Source organism: Caretta caretta, chromosome 7, assembly GCF_965140235.1.
Source record: "Caretta caretta isolate rCarCar2 chromosome 7, rCarCar1.hap1, whole genome shotgun sequence".
Taxonomy (NCBI): Eukaryota; Metazoa; Chordata; order Testudines; family Cheloniidae; genus Caretta; species Caretta caretta.
Genome location: NC_134212.1, coordinates 9,240,312 through 9,258,814, shown reverse-complemented (window position 1 = coordinate 9,258,814; position 18,503 = coordinate 9,240,312). Strand labels below are relative to the sequence as shown.

General features: G+C 43.5%; 1 protein-coding gene across 6 annotated transcripts in view; it reads left to right on the top strand.

Annotated features, from left to right (window-relative positions):
* The window catches only part of FRMD4B (FERM domain containing 4B), a 207,768-nt gene that overhangs the window by 173,555 nt on the left and 15,710 nt on the right, over positions 1-18,503 (top strand). For all 6 annotated transcript variants that reach the window (XM_048857685.2, XM_048857684.2, XM_048857682.2 and 3 more), the window contains 4 exons: positions 15,773-15,849; positions 17,064-17,202; positions 17,683-17,824; positions 18,365-18,498. In XM_048857685.2, coding sequence (XP_048713642.1) covers positions 15,773-15,849; positions 17,064-17,202; positions 17,683-17,824; positions 18,365-18,498 — 492 coding nt within the window. The remainder of the gene's footprint in view (positions 1-15,772; positions 15,850-17,063; positions 17,203-17,682; positions 17,825-18,364; positions 18,499-18,503) is intronic.

Sequence of the window (18,503 nt, the reverse complement as noted above, 5' to 3'; positions counted from 1 at the left end):
CTCAGGTTGAATTACATTCACACTCCAAGTCAGCCTCTGCCATTTGCTTTTGGCTAGAAATAGTCAGTGTCAATTCATTTTTATTAAGTTTTCAGATCCTTGAATATATGAGAAGATCTATCCAGAGGGAGAGGAGGCTGTGTGGCTTCTCTAAATGTCTGTCTAAATCTGTGGCTACTCCGCACCACAACCAGCAAATATGATCTTCTTTGCAGGCAGTGGGGGAGAGGGATGAGCCATGAAGCATGTAGACTCTGCCTTTCTGCACTGAAGTGCCGATAGCATTGGATTTTCAGGAAATGTCTTGCTTTGCCCTTTTGGATGGAGCCAGGCTGACAACAGCCCAGAGGGCAGGCCCTGCACAAGAATTACCTGCTGTTTGTCTCTTGGATCAAAGTCCTCTGCTACATATCCTTAACCAATTGGGAAGGAGTTAAGGGAATCCCAGTTGTGATCTACCCACCAAGATAGATACCTTAAAAAGTGAATGTGTGTTTGATTAGCAGAGTAAGAGAGAGATGCTGTGTTAAAAGGTAACCAACAGCAAGCTGGTTTTCCTGTTTTTAAATGTATGTGGGCTTGTCTACACTTACCAGGGGATCCACTAGCGGCAATCGATGCATCGGCAGTCGATTTAGTCGGTGTAGTGAAGACCCGCTATATCGACTGCAGATCGCTCTCCCATTGACTCCTGTACTCCACTGAATCGAGAAGAGCAAGGGGAGTCGACGGGAGAAACTCCCGTCGACATTGCATAGTGTGGACCCCGCGGTAAGTAGATCTAAGGTACGTCAGTTTGAGTTATGCTATTCACGTAACTCAAATTGCGTAGCTTAGATCGAATTTCCCCTGTAGTGTAGACAAGGCCTATGATTGCTTGGTGTACAAACATCCATAGATACTAGCTGGGGCTGGAAAGCTTCTGAGGTTTCAGGTATGGCACTTTTCCCAGGAGTCTACATTGTTATCCCCAGCATGCTAGCTAAGTTCCAACACAGTAATTGCATTCTGCCTACTCCGGCACTCCACATTCTGTAAAGGCTGCTGCTAGAGAGGGCTGCTTTTTTCATTTAATATTGTTTTCCATTGATAACATGCACTCATCAGAAACTCTCCAAGTCTATATTCAATTAAAAAGCACATTAACTAGACCAGGGGTTCTCAAACTTCATTGCACTGTGACCCCCTTCTGACAACAAAAATTACTACATGATCCCAGAAGGGGGGACCAAAGCCTGAGCCTACCTGAGTCCTGCTGCCCTGGGGTGTGTGGGGAGGTTGGCAAAGCCTGAGCCCCACCACCTCGGGCCGGAGGACCAAAGCCAGAGCCCAAGTGCTTCAATCCCGGGTAGGGGGCCTGTAACCTGAGTCCCTGACACCCCCGGCTGAAGCCCTTGGGCTTCAGCTTCGGCCTTGTTGGTGGAGCTCAGGCTTCAGGTTCAGCCCTGGGCCCTGGCAAGTCTAAGCCAGGCCTGGGCTGAATTTTAATGGGGGTCGCATTTTAATGGGGTCACAACTCACTTTGGGGTCCCAAACCACAGTTTGAGAACCACTGAACTAGACCCACTCAGATTTGACACAATGCCAACGAAAGGACAACGAAAAACCCTCCTCCTTAAAACATAGGAATCTCAGGCCACCCAAATAGCTCTAGGCAGAAAAGGCCATGTGTAAATACATGAGCCCTACAGCATACTGAAGGTCAGTAGACTGGATCAGCAAGGCGAGAGAAATCCAGAGTTAAGAGCCCCTTACTGAAAGCACCTTCTGAAACAAAGATGGATGAAATAATCTCTACATATGTAATCTGCAGTCTGGCCAACGCTTACGCCTGTAATGTTACCCACGTGAGCAGTCCCATAAAGGGGGCTACTCATTTGCACGAGTGTTGGCATGGCCAGCGCCACAGTGTGTCATCAAGGGCGCAGTCTTCATGTGAGCAGTCCTGTTAAAGTTAATGGGACTGTTCATGAAGAAACTCCTCATCTGAGGAAGGCTTTCCAGCCCCACCAACTATCCGGGGCTGTTTCTTCACCCCCCGCCCCCTCCCCGACACACGTCAGTTACTACCGATATATTGATTATGCTTGGAAGTAGTTGGAAGCTAAAATGGTCGCTTCTCTTAATAGCCCGTCCTGCCCCGCTGAAGTTAGTGACAGTTTTTGTCACTGGCTGCAGGGGGAGCTGAGGGAATCACTCTGTTCCAGTGCTGCAATAAGCTGAAAATGGACAAGTGGGGTTTGGGGTTGGTGGTTTTTTGGGTTTTTTTGGTTGGTTAGTTGGTTTGTTTTTTTTTTTAAGAGCATCATTCTTGCTGTCATCTCCGAAGACCAAGGCAATTTTCATGAATGAAAGGAAATGGACTCCATATTGGCTACACACTATAGTGTCCGTATGGCTCAGGTGATAAGTGCACTGGGACATACGATCATTAGGACATACGATGCATGGCTTCAGAACCCACATCCAAGTTTAAACTCATGCCCAGGATTAATGCTGTTGTCCTATTATGGTGCCAGCCTCTCTTCAGTTTATATGGTAAAGTAAGGTGCCTTCTGCTCATCTTTGTTGATTGTTCAGATGTTATTTAAAGATCCCATTCCACAGTCCTTTTTGAATAGATTAGGAAATAACACTGGTATCCTGGCCAGCGTTCCTTTTCTAAATAAAACAGGTTTTAATGTCCAAAGCCCTGTGTGTCCATTTAGTATACAGGATGAATCTTCATTTGCCTACAACAGCATCCAGCTTATTAATATGTAAAGTAGTTTGGGCTGCCTTTGTGTCTGAAAATGAAAATAGATTGCATTATATGCTGTAATAAACCCCTGTATGGTGATCTAATGAGAGAAGGAAATTTGAAAAGATAATAGCAACATTAGTCAAAAAGTAAGTAAGTTCAGCTAAGTTTTCTCCTGCTCTGTCCTATTCCTGTATTCAAGTTACAGTACTTAATGTAGTCCTAATGCCTAAATAGAAAAAATAGATCTTATTATGGAGTTGTATTAAAGCTACAGATATTTCAATGTCAATTTCCTTCACTACACAATAGGCTTCAGGAGTGTTGTTAAAGCATAATAGCTTTGAAAATGGATAATGCTTATCATAGGTATTTACAAAATGAAGAAAAAGTTATCTAAATCTTGATGCTGCACGTTTTCTCTTATAAAACTATTTCTTAATATAAATTTTCTGTTCTGCATTGTTCAGCTGTTCAGAATACAATAGTATTGGCACTGAATTCTCAGCAGGATATTCTAATTATGCAAAGATCCCATTTGCTTTGTGTGTTTCTCACCTAGGGGAAGCCTTTGATTTAGAATCCAGATACTGACTGAAAGTAAACACAGCGCTTGTAATAAGAGTATTCTATGAAAAGTAGTGACTTCCAGGTGCAGACTGTTGTTAGAGCGTCAGCCCTCTAAAGACACACTTTTTATGTTGGTTTGCTTGGTTGTTGCAAAATTTCTGTGGATTTTACCAGGAAGGTAAAACAAGTGAGAACATGGTTTGATTTTTTGAGACATTAGAAAAAATACTTCATCGGTAGAAAAAGTTCTGTAAATCTCTCCTTCTGACTAAGGATTTAATATACAGAAACTCACTCTCCCTGAGTTACCAGCACAATATTAGTTACAAAACCCAATGTCCAGTTATAGGATCCCATCTGGTGAATAAGGTTGGAGCAGGATATTAGTTCTCATGTGCACACACAAACTACTTGGAATATGTTTTCTGATTTTCTTTTGAAAGGAGAAAACACTTCATGTACCAGCAGATGCTTAAAACAAAAAGGATGTAATCGACACATTCCATGCACCAATGACCTGCGCAAATGATCACTTACAGTGTATTAAAAACCAAAGAGCCTAAGGATTCCAGCCTCCATAACTGTGAGGATAATATGGTTCTGGGTAAATGCCTTGTTCTGGCCAAGTCCAATAAATGGCCTCAGCTCAGCCCCAGAATTATACTGTGCACCTTCTTATTCAATAGCTGTGCTTGGCCGAACTAATCACAGAGCTCTCAAAGCTAGAAGTTTTATCTTTTGAGTCTTCAGATTTTCACTCCCCATTTATATAATCTGGAGAAAAGCCATAGGCAGAAAAGACTGATAGGTGCATTAAGTAAATTGCCTCCTACAAACTTCTGGTAAACATTTCTCCCCCAAAATGGGTTCTCCTCACAAAGTCCAGCATGCCTGGAACATTGCCATCAGCCTTGTATAGAAAATGTTCAAGTAAATTTGCTTTTCTTCAGCACTTTGGGCCTGATTGACCACTCGCTATTATTTCAGGATTTTTCTGCAATTAATGTGTCTTGTTTCTTCCTTATATTCCCCCACATGTGTGTATCCACCTGTTGTCTCTCATGTTATACTTGGATTGTAAGTCGTATGAGGTAGGGTGTGACAGAGTGCTGAGAGATGTACCCTGGTCACTATTTGCACTCAGCAGGTTCCTGTGAGAGGGTGTAATTGGCGAGGGGTGTGCCTGATTACCAGGCCAGACTGGGGTAAGGAAGTTAATCAGCTAATTAGCCAATAAACAGGCAAGGGGTTTAAAAAGAGGAAAGGAAAAACAGGAAGGAAATGCTTGAAAAAGGAATGGGGAAGGGTAAAGAGAGAGAGAGAAAAGGTGAGTGAAAGGCTAGGAGAGGCTGACAAAGTGAGTTCTCTGAGTAGATGTCCCTCAAGTCCCACCCCACTTTGGAGAAGAGATCAGAAAGCTGGAAAACAGTGCCAAGGTGGAAGTCCCAATATGCACTGGTGAAGGTATTGAGACAAGGAAGAAGGTCTCAGAGCAGCCTCTGTTTGTGGAAAGGAGCAGGAATGTGACAGGCATACCCTGTCCCACAGGGAATGTCTCTTCGTTTTGAGTTTGTACAGTGCCTAGCACACTGACGTCTTGGTTCAGGTCTGGGGCTCCAAAGTGCGACCATGATAGAAATAAACCATTAATAATAAACACAAAAGTAGTCCAATAAAAGCACAAGTCTAGGGTGCGATTCACCATCATGATATCTTAGTTTTAATCCAAGTACCCCTGGCACTTCTTGAAGTCTGGATCTGTTTCAGAAATAATAGCAGATCTAGTGGAGAGTTTCTTCTAACTTTTCAAAGTAATAAATCAGTTATATGATTTTTAAAGGTTTCTTTCACGCAAATATTTCTGCCTAGAAAATGTAATGCTTGCTGAGGACAATTTTAATCGATTTGTGTTACCATGCAAATGGATCCATTCTTCGGATGAAGTTCCTTACAGAGAAAAAAATAAAATTAACAATTTTATACAACAATTTCATTTTCCCCAAAGCAGTATAGCACAGTCTGGTTGCATGAATCATTGGCTGACGTACACATGTTCTACACCATCTCTAATTTTAGTTGCTTCATCACAGTCTGCTTTGCATTTAAGTGACTATCAAATATTGCCAAAAACGACCGCTTCCCTTGCAAATGCGTCACTTCCTTTAAATTGGTACAACAGTGTGGTCTATAATCAAGAGTTTTTTCCGGATCAGAAATGACCACCTCTCTCACAGAGCCTCTCCCCAGCATCTTCAGTATATGAAAGGCTTCCTTTAGAGGCTTCAGTGGACAAATGATTGTAACCCACACAAGTGCATGCACAATGAGCCAGACTCTGCCTAGTCATAAGCAGGCATAAATCAACTGCAGTTATGTTTTCCACCAGGGTACACCAAGGCTGATTCTTTCTCCTTCCCTCCCTCTCTGTTTCCCACTTGTTGAGGCTACATCGCTGATTTAGATTCAGCACATTTCTCTTGAACTAACTCTAACTTTTATGACTTTATGGCTTATTGCATTACCTGTATAGTAGAACCTCAGAGTTACGAACGCCTCAGGAATGGGAGCTGTTCATAACGCCAAAATGTTTGTAACTCTGAACAAAACATGATGGTGGTTCTTTCAAAAGTTTACAACTGAACATTGACTTAATACAGTTTTGAAACGTTATTGTGTAGAAGAAAAATGCTTATGTTGCTTTCCCTTTATTTTTTTAGTTTATTAACACTAAATTTGTTTTTATTTTTTTGCTGTATTTGCTGGGGGCGTTGTTTTGGTCTCTGCTGCTGCCTGACTGTGTACTTCCGGTTCCAAATGAGGTGTGTGGTTGACTGGTCAGTTCATACTCTGGTGTTCGTAACTCTGAAGTTCTACTGTATTTAACTCCTCCCCCGTTCTTATGGCACATTTCCCCCTGAGCATTTAGCCAGCTCAGAAAAGATCGGTCCTATAAACAAAGCCCCAGAGTTCAGCTCCAGATCTGAATATGAATTTTCACAAACTTTGGGACTATTTCTCATTTGTTCCCATAAATTTCCCTGAAGTAGGAGAATCAGGTTTAGATTGTAAGCTCTTTGAGGCAGAGACTGTCTTTTTGTTCTGTGTCTATACAACACATTTGGGTCCTGCTGAATTATTGGAGCTTATCGGTGCTACTGCTATAGAAATAATACGGTCGTTTTGTGTGAACAACCTGAAGAGCCCAGCATCTGCCTGATATGGGGATTCATACAAAGGATAATCTAATGAATGGTATATTACTGTATAGGATTATTGTTTCATAATATGTCCTGATGATTCCTTGATGTTTTTTGTATATACCTGGAATATGTTTGATGATTAGAAATATAGATAGTTGGGTTTGTGATGAGTGGGAGAACCACATGGTGAATTGCCTGCAGGGTGCGCAGGTTGCGGATCTATTGAGACATCTAGATCAGGGGTAGGCAACCTATGGCACGCGTGCTGATTTTCAATGGCAGTCACACTGCCTGGTTCCTCGCCACCAGTCCCGGGGGCTCCACTGCTGGCCTGGGGTACTGGCCGCCGGCCCCCTGCCAGATGGGGTTTCAGCCCGCTGTCGGCCCTGGGTCCCGGCCACCAGCCCAGGGGCTCTGCAGCCTCCCCCAAACTGTGTCCCACTCGGGTGCAGACAGGGGCAAGAGGGGGCACAGCTCAGCACCCCCACCTTAAAAACTGTTCCAGCACCCCTGTGCTGGGATATTTTTAAGTCCTGATTTTCTGCTTACATCACTCTCACACCACGTGGAATAGCGCGCTGCGTTTGACGCTGAGATTAGAATGTACATGCGAGAACTGGAATCAGAATTTTCTGACAGATTTCAAGATTTTCAGTGATTTGGCCCAAAGCTTTCTTTTCTAATTAAACCTGAAAAGTTCAACGAAAGCGACTTGGATTTGTTTGTATTTCAGTGGATGCATGTTGAAGATTTCAAAATGCAGCTCATTCAATTAAAAAGCTCAGAATTGTGGGCATCAAAGTTTGGAGATGAGTGCACTTGAAGCTACCGAGAGAGATCGTGGGGCCTCTATTCTAACCTGCTGGACGTCCCTGCCAGTGAAATTTAACTGTTAGAAGAAAATTGCGTTTGCAATGTTTTCAGCATTTGGAGCCACATACCTGTGTGAACAGGTAGTTTCACACATGAAATCTGTCCTCTGTCCCTCTCGGAGCCGGTTAACAACTGTATTTTAGTTGCTTCATCACAGTCTGCCTTGCATTTAAGTGACTATCAAATATTGCCAAAAACAAGCTGGGGGCTGGTGTGCAGCTTAAAGTATCCAAATACATGCCAGACATTGGAAAACTCAGCAAGGAAAAGCAAGGGCAAGGATCACACTAAACTGATAAGATCTGCATTTTAGTTTCATTTTAAATGAAGCTTCTTAAACATTTTAAAAACCTTATTAACTTTACATACAACAAAAGTTTAGTTATGTATTATAGACTTACAGAAAGAGACCTTCTAAAAACATTAAAATGTATTACTGGCACGCGAAATGTTAAATTAGACTGAATAAATGAAGACACGGCACACCACTTCTGAAAGGTTGCCGACCCCTGATCTAAATAGACACCTATGCAATGCTGAGGAGGAGCCGGTGGTTGTGGTACATGTAGGTACCAGTGACATAGGGAACGGTAGGAGAGAGGTCCTGGAGGCCAAATTTAGGCTGCTAGGTAAGAGATTAAAGTCCAGGACCTCCATGTTAGCATTCTCTGAAATGCTTCCAGTTCCATGTACAGGGCTAGTTAGACAGGCAGAACTGCAGGGTCTCAATGCATGGACAAGATGTGTAGGGAGGAAGGGTTTAGGTTTATCAGGAACTGGGAGCCTTTTGGGAAAGGAGGAGCCTATACAGGAAGGATGGGCTCCATCTATATCGAAACGGAACCAGATTGTTGGCATGTAAAATTAAAAAGGCCACAGAGGAGTTATTAAACTAATGGCTGGGGGACAGCTGACAGATGCAGAGGAGCACACGGCGTGCACAGAAACATTCCTTAGGGGAGGGTTTATTAAAGGGGATATTCTGTGTCCTTGTAAAGAGGAGAGGATAGAAGTTGCTAAAGCACAGGTAGGCACTGAAGAGAAACAGTGAAACAAAAAAGAGTCCCATTCAGTTGCATCACATGAAGACAACAAAATACTGACAAACTTTATAAGTGCTTGTATATAAATGCAAGAAGTCAAAATACTAAGATGAGTGAACATGAGTGCCTGGTATTAAATGAGGATACCCCTTCACATAATACAAGAACCTGGAGTCACCCAATGAAATTAATAGGCAGCAGGTTAAAAACTAACATAAGGAAGTATTTCTTCACACAACGCACAGTCAACCTGTGGAACTGGTGACCAGGGAAGTTGTGAAGACCGAAAGTATCACCAGGTTCAAAAAAGAACTAGATAAGTTCGTGGATGATAGGTCCATCAATGGCTATTAGCCAAAATGGTCAGGGATGCACCTCCGGGCATCCCTAAAGCTCCAACTGCTGGAAGCTGGGCCTCGATGACAGGGGAATAATTGCTCTGTTCTGCTCATTCCCTCTGAAGCATCTGGCACTGGCCACTTTCAGACAGGAGACAGGGCTCCTGTCTGACCCATTGGCCTGACCCAATTATGTCCAGCCTTATGTTCTTAATATTCTTATTTCTCCCACTCACTTTCAGTTAAGTGTGTTTCTTTTCTGCCTTGTAACATAGACTGATGAATTTAACCAGGTTTAGAACAATATAGAAATTCAGTTATGTTAAAAATAGACCCAACGAAATCCTTCGGATGTTGCTGTTGGTAAGTGAAGTCCTGCTTAGTGCCTATGAACAATTAGGCATTGCTAACTAGCTTTGCATCTCTGAGGATCTTCTCATGTCTTTAACAAACCATTACAGGGCCAAATTCTTCACTTAGAACCACACATATGTCTCCCATTGAGCTTAATGCAGGTCTTGAATGATCTAAGTGGATGGAGAAGAGTTTTTATAAACGTTTATTATCTCAGGTGCATGTACCTGGAGCAAGGCAATTTAAATACAGATTGCAAAATGTTTGCGAAAACATTTTAATTATTTCTAATTGGTCTTCCTGCCTTCAAAAGCCAGTATGAAGTTCCCAGATTCGTTTGCTACTCTTTCCATTTTGCTGTATGTATATTTTAGGAGAGGTGAAAATTAGGTAGGATTCAAAGTTAGGTCAGGTTTAGTGGAGAAAGGATTTATGAAGTGGGAGTTTATTAGATTATAGACCTCTGGATTTGGCCCCGATCTGGAAAAACTTATTTGTAAACCGTTCGTACAAGTCTGTTTCACTCCCTTTGATTTTTCTCCAGTACTCAGTGGCCTTTCTTTTCCTGGCCATCCCTTATGGCCTCTGTCTACTGCTTTAAAAAAAAATGAGGAAACACTTTGATTTACTCATCAGTAATTGAAGGTAATTAGATTTTATTTGCTTATTTATTTTTGAAGTTCGTCTATATAACTATTATTTGCCCACACCTTATTCTGTGATTATGTAGACAGTCGCTAGTCTTTCTAAAAGGACAGTATGGCAGCATAATTAGCTTTATTTAAACCGTTTCAGATGAAAAGCCACTGGAAAACTGAGTGTGTTTTTTAAATATGCATACAGAAAATTTAGAGAAGTGATGGTTTTGAAGAGAAAAACCTTTACGTAGCTAAGTTCTTCTGACCCTAGGAGAGTATATTGTTTAGTCATACGAGTTATTAACTAACAGGTTATTATTTCGTAGTTGTTATTTGAAAATATAATGTGCTGTAACTACATATCATGAACCCACAGATCCCTGGTACAGCAGACTGTAGCCTTCAAAACAATTATTGATTTTTGGCATTTCTCATGTCAATAGATGCAGCATAAAGCAAGTACAGCAAAGTCATATGCAAGCATAAACTTCTTAACATATCTATTAGTGCATACTAAAGAAAGAGTCAAATGCATATAGAGTATGAACGACTAGGAACTACTGTTCTCAACAAAATATTTGCTACCTGTTTGGTCATACAGGCGCATAATAAAAATGCATATTGCTATTACAACGTACGAGTGTTAAGAGTGATGCACAAAAAGCAACGAAATGACTTTGGTGCTGTATCTCCGATCCCTGATATGGAGTGCGTACTATTACTAATACACTTTTACAGTATATGCGGCAATGACTCTAGTGCAGCCAAATACTGTGTGGTATGAACTTCCTCTGTAATAGGTTTCAGAGTAGCAGCCGTGTTAGTCTGTAGTTGCAAAAAGATGAGGATGCATCCGATGCAGTGAGCTGTAGCTCACGAAAGCTTATGCTCAGATAAATTGGTTCGTCTCTAAGGTGCCACAAGTCCTCCTTTTCTTTTCACTGTAATGTTACTATAACACTGGGACTTCACACTGAATTTCGTACTGCTGAAAGCACACGCCCTCTACACACACCGATGGCTGTATAATAAGCCAGTTATACTACTGCAATACTTAGAATTTTCAACTTCAAAGTACTTTATTAATTAATTAACCCTTAAACACCTTTGGGCGATAGGTACATGAAGTATTTACAGAGTGGTAAGCTGAGACACAGGTCAAGTGAATTAACACAAAACAGAAAGGGAGTCAGTAGCAGAATTAGGAGGACTAAAACTCATGAGCTCCTGGCTCACAGACTTGATGTCTAAACTGCAACTCTCTTTCTGCACTAATTAGAAGAAATGCTGTAGCTTTTAATTCCTGCATGCTGGCTGATCTTAGCACTCAATATCCAGACCATTTAAAATGAGCAAATACACTTGGAGATATGGGGGCAGGGGAAAAGGTCAAGCCCTCATGACCAACTAACAACGTAAACTGCCCATGCCATCTCTGAAATGAGCTAAATAACGAACTCCACTCCCCACGGTTGTCTCACCAGAACTCACTAGCCCTGCAATCCATTTATAAATGCTATTTCTCAGTTATGGGAAGACAGAAGAGAGTCTACCAAACTAGTAAATGGCTAAAAGTGTCTTCGTATGACACCATTTTACTTAGCAGATTGTCTTTTAATAATAAATATCAATCGGAAACCGAATTCTACAGAATGATAGGAGCAAAAATACCTTGTCCAAGTAATTTTCCCTATTGTGTAACTTACTTACATTTGTGGGCAAGATTAGTAGAGATTTGGCAAAAGATGGTTCAACATACATGGATATAGAAGAATATGACAGATCTCTAGGCTGTGAGATCTGCATATGGGACCTCCTCCCTTCCCCTGCTGCATAAAACAGGAATATCGGCCACTTCTGCAGCTCCATCCCACTCTCTGGACTTCACAGTGGCCTCTCCATAGGTCCAGATCCCATGTGCCCCCCACCAGCATTACAGAGAATCCTTGGAAAAAATAATGCGGCCCTCACCTCTGTGACCTGTTCAGCTGGGCCTCCCAGAGGCAGTTGTGACTGGGGGACTAGGATCTGGTAGTGTGACTGCAGTGGACCCATGCTGACAGGAACTGGGGTGGGGAAGTCAGGCCAGAGGAGTTATGGGGTACAGGGCCTTGTGTACATGATCTGACCTTCTGTGGATTTCTGGGGGGTCCTCTAGCTTTGGGGCACCTCCCACAGCCTTTTCCATAGTGGGGAGGAAAGGAGACAAAGCTCACCCCTTACCAGAAGGCTGTGGGGTTTCCATGAGGGGATCTCTCAGATTTTCTTCTTCAGAGCACAGCAAGGGCTGGTCTGGGCCTTGGGGCTCTAACTAGTACAGATATGCTTAACTGCACTAAGCAGAGCAGGGTTTGGCAGTCCATTCACATACCCCCCAGGACAATATTTACATTGGAGTTTTATCATGTCTGTTTGTGGGGACCAAAATCTTTTCTCTGGAGCTAAGAGTCACAGGGGTGAAGGGCTTGCACCTTAGTCACATGCCAAACCCCATCGTGTTCACATGGTTTTCTCGTAGAACAGGTTGTCTCTTGTGTCAGTCACTTCTGCTTCCCACAACCTTCAGGTATGCAGGAAGCATTCACTGTCCTTGTCCAAAAAAAAAAAAAAATGCAGGGGAAGTGATAAAGGGGACAGGATTCATCGTTAGTCAGTGATAAGCCAGAGAAGGAGGCTGTGTGTCAAAGAGCTCTTATTTCAAGTATGCTGGTCGGTTTTTTCCACGGGCGTGGGACTTGAGCTGACGGGAAGTGCAGTTGGAATGTAACACAACTCTTCCTGTAGAACCTGTTACATTTCAGAGGTGAATAAGGACCGTGGTAGGATTGTACATTTAAAGCTGCCACCAGTGATCCTGAATTTGAAGCCACTTGAGCTGAAATCCCCTGTGAATTCTGCAGCGTTCAGCTGTCTTAAAGCATGTCCCTCCCCTGGGAAACTTCCTCCGGTGCTCTGTGCTCAGCTATCTGTGAGGAGAGGGTGGGATTGGGGAGGCTGTTGCTGATATAGCTGGTGATGTCAGCAATGTGTCAGCAGTGGGAGTTAAGCCTGTGAAACTAGAGTTACACCTAAGAGGCTGAAACTCAGCAGCAGAAGGAAGCGGAAAGCTGCTTGGTTGGGGCAGGATGGTGTATTTTCTTTTTTAAACTTCGCTTTTGAAACAATTGGATTAAACACCAAACAAACGAGAAGCAAGATTGCACATTTTCTTGTGACTAGGTAAGCGTGGGGATTCAGCTGCATCATTTGGAGTAGTTCTGTGTCCTGGCTATTCTTCGTAAAAATGTTGTTGGTGCAGTGTGTGACAGCACAAGGACGTTCTTCAGAGAGGAGTGGGGGCATTTGTCTGTTCCTGTATATGTGGTTTCTGGGATACCGTAAGTAATAGTGCTGCAGAGTGCAAGATGTCTCTCCGCACTGCGTTCTGGGATATTGCATTACTTATATTCTCGGTAGAATTAATTCATTTAGAAAATCCAGCCACTTTTTTATGGCTGGGGGCTTTTTGTGTTAATTTAACGCCACAATAAGTAGATTCCCCTTTAAGCAGCACTGTTAAAAACACAACAGTAATCTGCAAATGTAAATGATTCTTTTAAGCAAGGGTCATTTCTCATTACAGCATTTTTTTTTAATTGAGCAGAGTTTAATGACCAGAAATACCATTCTGGCAAAGAAAAGTTATGGCAAAACAAGATTCCATAGCGTGAAAGGTCACGAAAAGAACCGTCCCATAGGTTTCCACAAACATGTGAACTGGATTATGTTTTATTTATGATCTCGGATATGTGCATTTAAAATTGAAGCAGGACGTAATATTTGGCTTTATGAACCTTGGCGTTACTTCATGCTGTAGCATGTTGTGTATGTTTAACAGATGGAGTCTTACAGTGATGTGACATTTGAAATATTACCTAGAGATGACCAGTAATATTATCTGTGATGGTGAATGAAATGTTCGATTGATTGGCTAAGAAATTTAAAGCCCGGTTCTGCCTGAAAGAGTGACTTTGGAAAACTAATACTCTGGAAGGAGGTGTTTCTTGTTCATTGTGTCTGGGTGATTTTCACAGCAAAGTTGCTCAGTTTGCAAGTGAAAAGATTTCTTCCTCTTCCTGTGTGTCCCCCCTCCTCCCCTCCGCGCACACACACACATTCCTTCTCCCCCGCCCCCACCCCACCCCACACACAGCCCTGCATTCAGCCTGGGCTCTGACAGTCTTTCCATCTCGTGCATTGACTCCAGTAAGAGAGGGTCTGCAGGCTAAATTAAACCTTTGGCTACACCTGTCCCACTCCATTGTCAGATTATGCATTTAGTGATGTCCCACTCCATTGTCAGATTATGCATTTAGTGACACCTGGGTAACCCCATTGGCATTAACTGGCTTTGCACAGGTGTCACTGCTGAAAATTAAAAAATCACCCCCTTCTGAAAATACTTCTGAATACTCAAAATTCCACCACCCGGTGAAAGCTATGTTAAGAATGTGCCATGTTGGATGGGTGCAAAACCTGCTATATCATCCCCGCAGGTAATGACTGGCGTTGCTTCCAATGCAGAAGGAGTAGGGTAAGAAGATCCATAGGGAATTCCGACCCCCTGGCTGCAGATCTCAGGGCACTGGTCCAAAATGCCTCCCCGGTTATGCTGTCCTAGACTAGTGATTCCCAAACTTTTTACTAAGGCAACTGCAGTTTGTCTTTTCTGTGACCCACCCAGAGCCCAGATTTGTGGAGGGAGCAAAATCATAGGCCAGCATCTTTCTTCTCCTCCTCCTCCTCCTCCTCCTCCCTCACCGCGTTGAGGGGGTACTGACCACTCTGCACCAGCACCACAGCCCTGATCCCAGCTTGGGATGGAGGGGAGGCCCACCCCCCCAACAGTGGCTCCTGTCCCTCAGGCCTGGCCTGGCTCCCCACTCTAGGTATTGTGACCTGGCACCTAGGGTCACAGCACCGCTCAGGTTCGGCCCGGCAGCCGTGACGGCACGATGGCTGGGAGAAACCGGAGCGGTGCTGCAACCCCATGCACCAGGTCGTAAGGCCGGGGAGCAGGCAGCAGGGTCCTTCCCTGCAGGACAGGAGCCGCCGCTGGCTGGTGAACATGGGAGAGCAGGGGGCTCATTCTCCAAATCCTTGCTCCACACTAGGCCCACAACCCATTCAGAACCTTCCTGTGACCCACTGGTGGGTTGCAACCTATCATTTGGGAAATGCTGTCCTAGACAGCAGTTCTCTGGTCCCCAGCTGGTGATTACACATTTCTTGATTAGTTGTAGTATCGTAGCACCTAGGAGCCCCAGTCAGGGACCAGGATGCCATTGTGCTAGGTGCTGTAGAAACTCAGAATAAAAAATTTTCTCCGCCCCAAGGAGCTATAGGTTCAGGAAATGCTTAGAGGGTTTCCTTAGAGGAGCAAGATATTTGGAGTTGCTCCTCCCAGACTCTCTTCCAGGGTGCTGTGCAGTCTCTCCGCCACCCCACCCTACCCAAAAATCTCTCAAAACCCCAAACCCAGTGGTTGCATTGAGTGTGTTGCACTTAGAGCATGCCTTTTCCAAAGCTCTTGTTGCTTTGTTACTCCCCTGTGCATCCCATGACCGATTGGGGGAGCAAAGGCCAGAAAGAGAAGAATGCATTATTTTACCTCACTTCTGGCGTGCAACGATTTATATTAGCTTCTTCATTTAATCAGAGTAAAAAGTACTGTAGCTCTCCTCCCGAGACAGAAAGTTTGATTAGACGCAAACAGTTAGCCGCAAGATGAAATGTGTTATTGGCAAAGGCAGCTGCTTGCACAATTCAGATTTGCAATGCACTGTTTATAGCAAATATTGTAAGTTCTCTTTATGGGTCTTCTTTATCTTATAACCAGTGACTTTTGGCACAGTTAGTCTTTAGATATAGCATGAGCTCCCCTGGGTTTAGTTGGAATGAATAATATGATGGAAGAAAGAGCAGTGATTCTTGGGGTGACTGTGTTTTGTTTCTTTCTCTCTCCTAATACTCATAGTTATTTCAATGGAAACAGCTGGAAAATCTGTATTTCCGTGAAAAGAAATTTGCTGTGGAAGTTCACGATCCGCACAGGTGAGACCAGAATGGTTGTAACAGAAAACCTTTAGACATTGGACAGGTAATCCTGGTGTCGACCAAGTTCTCCTTTCATTGAGCTGCAGAGAACCAGGATTGTGACATAACATTTTGATCTTCCTCTTTGCTTTGAGTTATGGGGCCCAGTCCTCAGGTCCAGGGCAGCAGAATGGGGCTGCGTGGGCCACGGATCTGGTCTGTGGTTTCTAGTAACTAATGATAAAAAATAGATTCCTGGTAAGGCACAGAAAGGGCCACAGGGCTGATCTGTAATGTGGGGTGAAATTTTGAGGTGTATTTATAATGCTGCTCAGTTTCTCATATTTGTTTCAAATTGCATATGGGCAGTTCCCAGGCGCTGTCATACTTTCAGTGGACCTGGTTCTGGTAAGCGCATTGCAGTACCTGCAGAGGAGAAGTTTTCCTCCTGATTTAGCTCCCCTCACAACCCAGGGAGCGGCAGCTCTGTAGGCCCATGGTAGCTGGAGGCCCATGGTCACGGGGACTGCGGGGCCAATAGGACAAGGGGCATAACTCCCATAAGTTCATGGACATCTCTGGCCCGACAGTGACTTCACCTTTTTAGCCCACAGCCAGTTCATGGGGGTGGGAGGAAGTGCCCAGTCAGAACATGGGTTCACAGTAATGCTGCCCTTCCGTGCACTTGTTTAACAGTCACTTCCATAAAGGACCAGAATTTGCTCTGAAGAAATCCCCCTTCTTTCCGGTTCCATCTTCCTTCTGCCCTCTCTCCCCAGCCACACCACTTTCTCCATCAATGCTGCTTGCACCCAGCAATCTGCTTCCAGCCCCCTTCATCTCCCTTCCATAACTGAAGTGTGAAGAGCTTTGGGATACCCCTTCGTCCCCCCTGGCACATCCCACACGCAAAAATCCCTCTGCATTCCATTCTCTATTGTAGATTTATAACATGTCCATCCCTTTGCTTCTGATCTCAGCTGCAGGAGCAGCAGCCCACTCCCTTTTAGCTCACTGTGTTGTAAAAAGGAGAGGTTTTATGGCTGTGATTCAGTTCTGTAATAAACAGGGAAAGCATAGCAGCAGCAGAAATGATGAGGAAGGATTTTTCTTCAGTAAAGGACGTAGCTCACAGGCTGCGTATTGGGTCTTGCCTGGTTCAGAAAAAGGCAGCTCATATTTTAAACCTAAAAGGAACCAGCCTCAGATTGCATTTCTTTTACCCCCTTTAGAATTTCAGTGTCCAGAAGGACCTTTGGACAGAGCGGACTTGTAGTGCAAACCTGGTATGCAAACACTTCCCTGATCAAATCCATCTGGGTAATGGCAATCAGTCAGCACCAGTTTTACTTGGACAGAAAACAAAGCAAAGTAAGTTACCAGACATGTTGCCATAAGCAAAAATTTCACCTCCCATACTTGTACCTACTTCAATCTCCATTGTTCTAGAGATAGGCTACGAATTGGCTTTGTAGCTGTTCTGCGATCTGTTAGATCAAATAACAATGCGATAGCTACATTATCCTGCCTCCAGTTAAGAGCTGTGGAAATGAAATCACAAAATGGGGGAATTATCCCAGCTGGATGTTTAATCTACCCTGTGTCTGGCCTCTTTCTCATGTTCATTTTGAACAGGATACCAGTAATAAAGGGGTTTTCCTTATGGAGATAACTGGACTGTGGGGGAAATGCCAAGCAATGGAAAGCAAAGTGTAAAATGCCACGGGGGGGTGTTGCATGAGCTCTTAATTTACTACGAGGAGAAGTGTGAAATGTCATCTCTATGACCCTTTGTTCTGAAGCTAGTTAAAGGTAACTTGATGATGCAGGAGTGTGTTTTAACTCTTTCAGGCAAAAATTCCCTCAGCCAGAAGTTTGGATGATGTTGCAATGGACCTGACTGAGATGGGGACACAAAAGGTTTCCAAACTCGTGACTTCGGAGGCAAAGAATCAGCTTATTATGGCCAGCAACGGCAGTTTAATCTCTTCAGGTAACATTTTTGCTTCAAGCCAACTGCAGGTTCTGTCAATAAATTGTGAGGCCTATGTGCAATAAATGATGCCATTTATTCGTAGCTGTGGTGAAGTAGATGTCAACATAGGTCAGATTATAAAGATTTGATTTTATAAGTATAACATACCAATTTTTCTGTAAATAAGTGAAGACACAAAAGTGCATTCTAGATAGCTTGGTGTCTGTGTAATATATATTTATCCCATACGTAATGTTGATACCTGTCTACTGAACCTGCAGACCCATAGCATTCACTACAATCCAGGTGCATCTAAGAGTGTGGTCCTTGCATCTGCTAGGCATATGTACTCAGTCACGTGTGAGAGAGAGAGAGAGAGGACAGCAGCTAGAGTTATCGGAAATTGGACCTCAGGCTCCCACTGAACTGCAGTGGGATTTGGTGCTTTAACTTCCTTAGGCAGCTTTGAGAAATCAAGATTGGGCCCTTTGTTCTAGGCCAAGGAAGGAAATGGGTCTACCCCCGTAAATCTGCATTAAAGGTAACTCATTGCTTCAGGGTCTCAAGATTCTGAGGTCAGTGAAGAGCAAAAGAAGGAGAAAATTACAGAACTAAAGAAGAAAGAAAAACTGCTGCAAGAAAAACTGCTGCAGAAAGTTGAGGAGCTGAAGAAAATCTGCTTGCGCGAAGCGGTGAG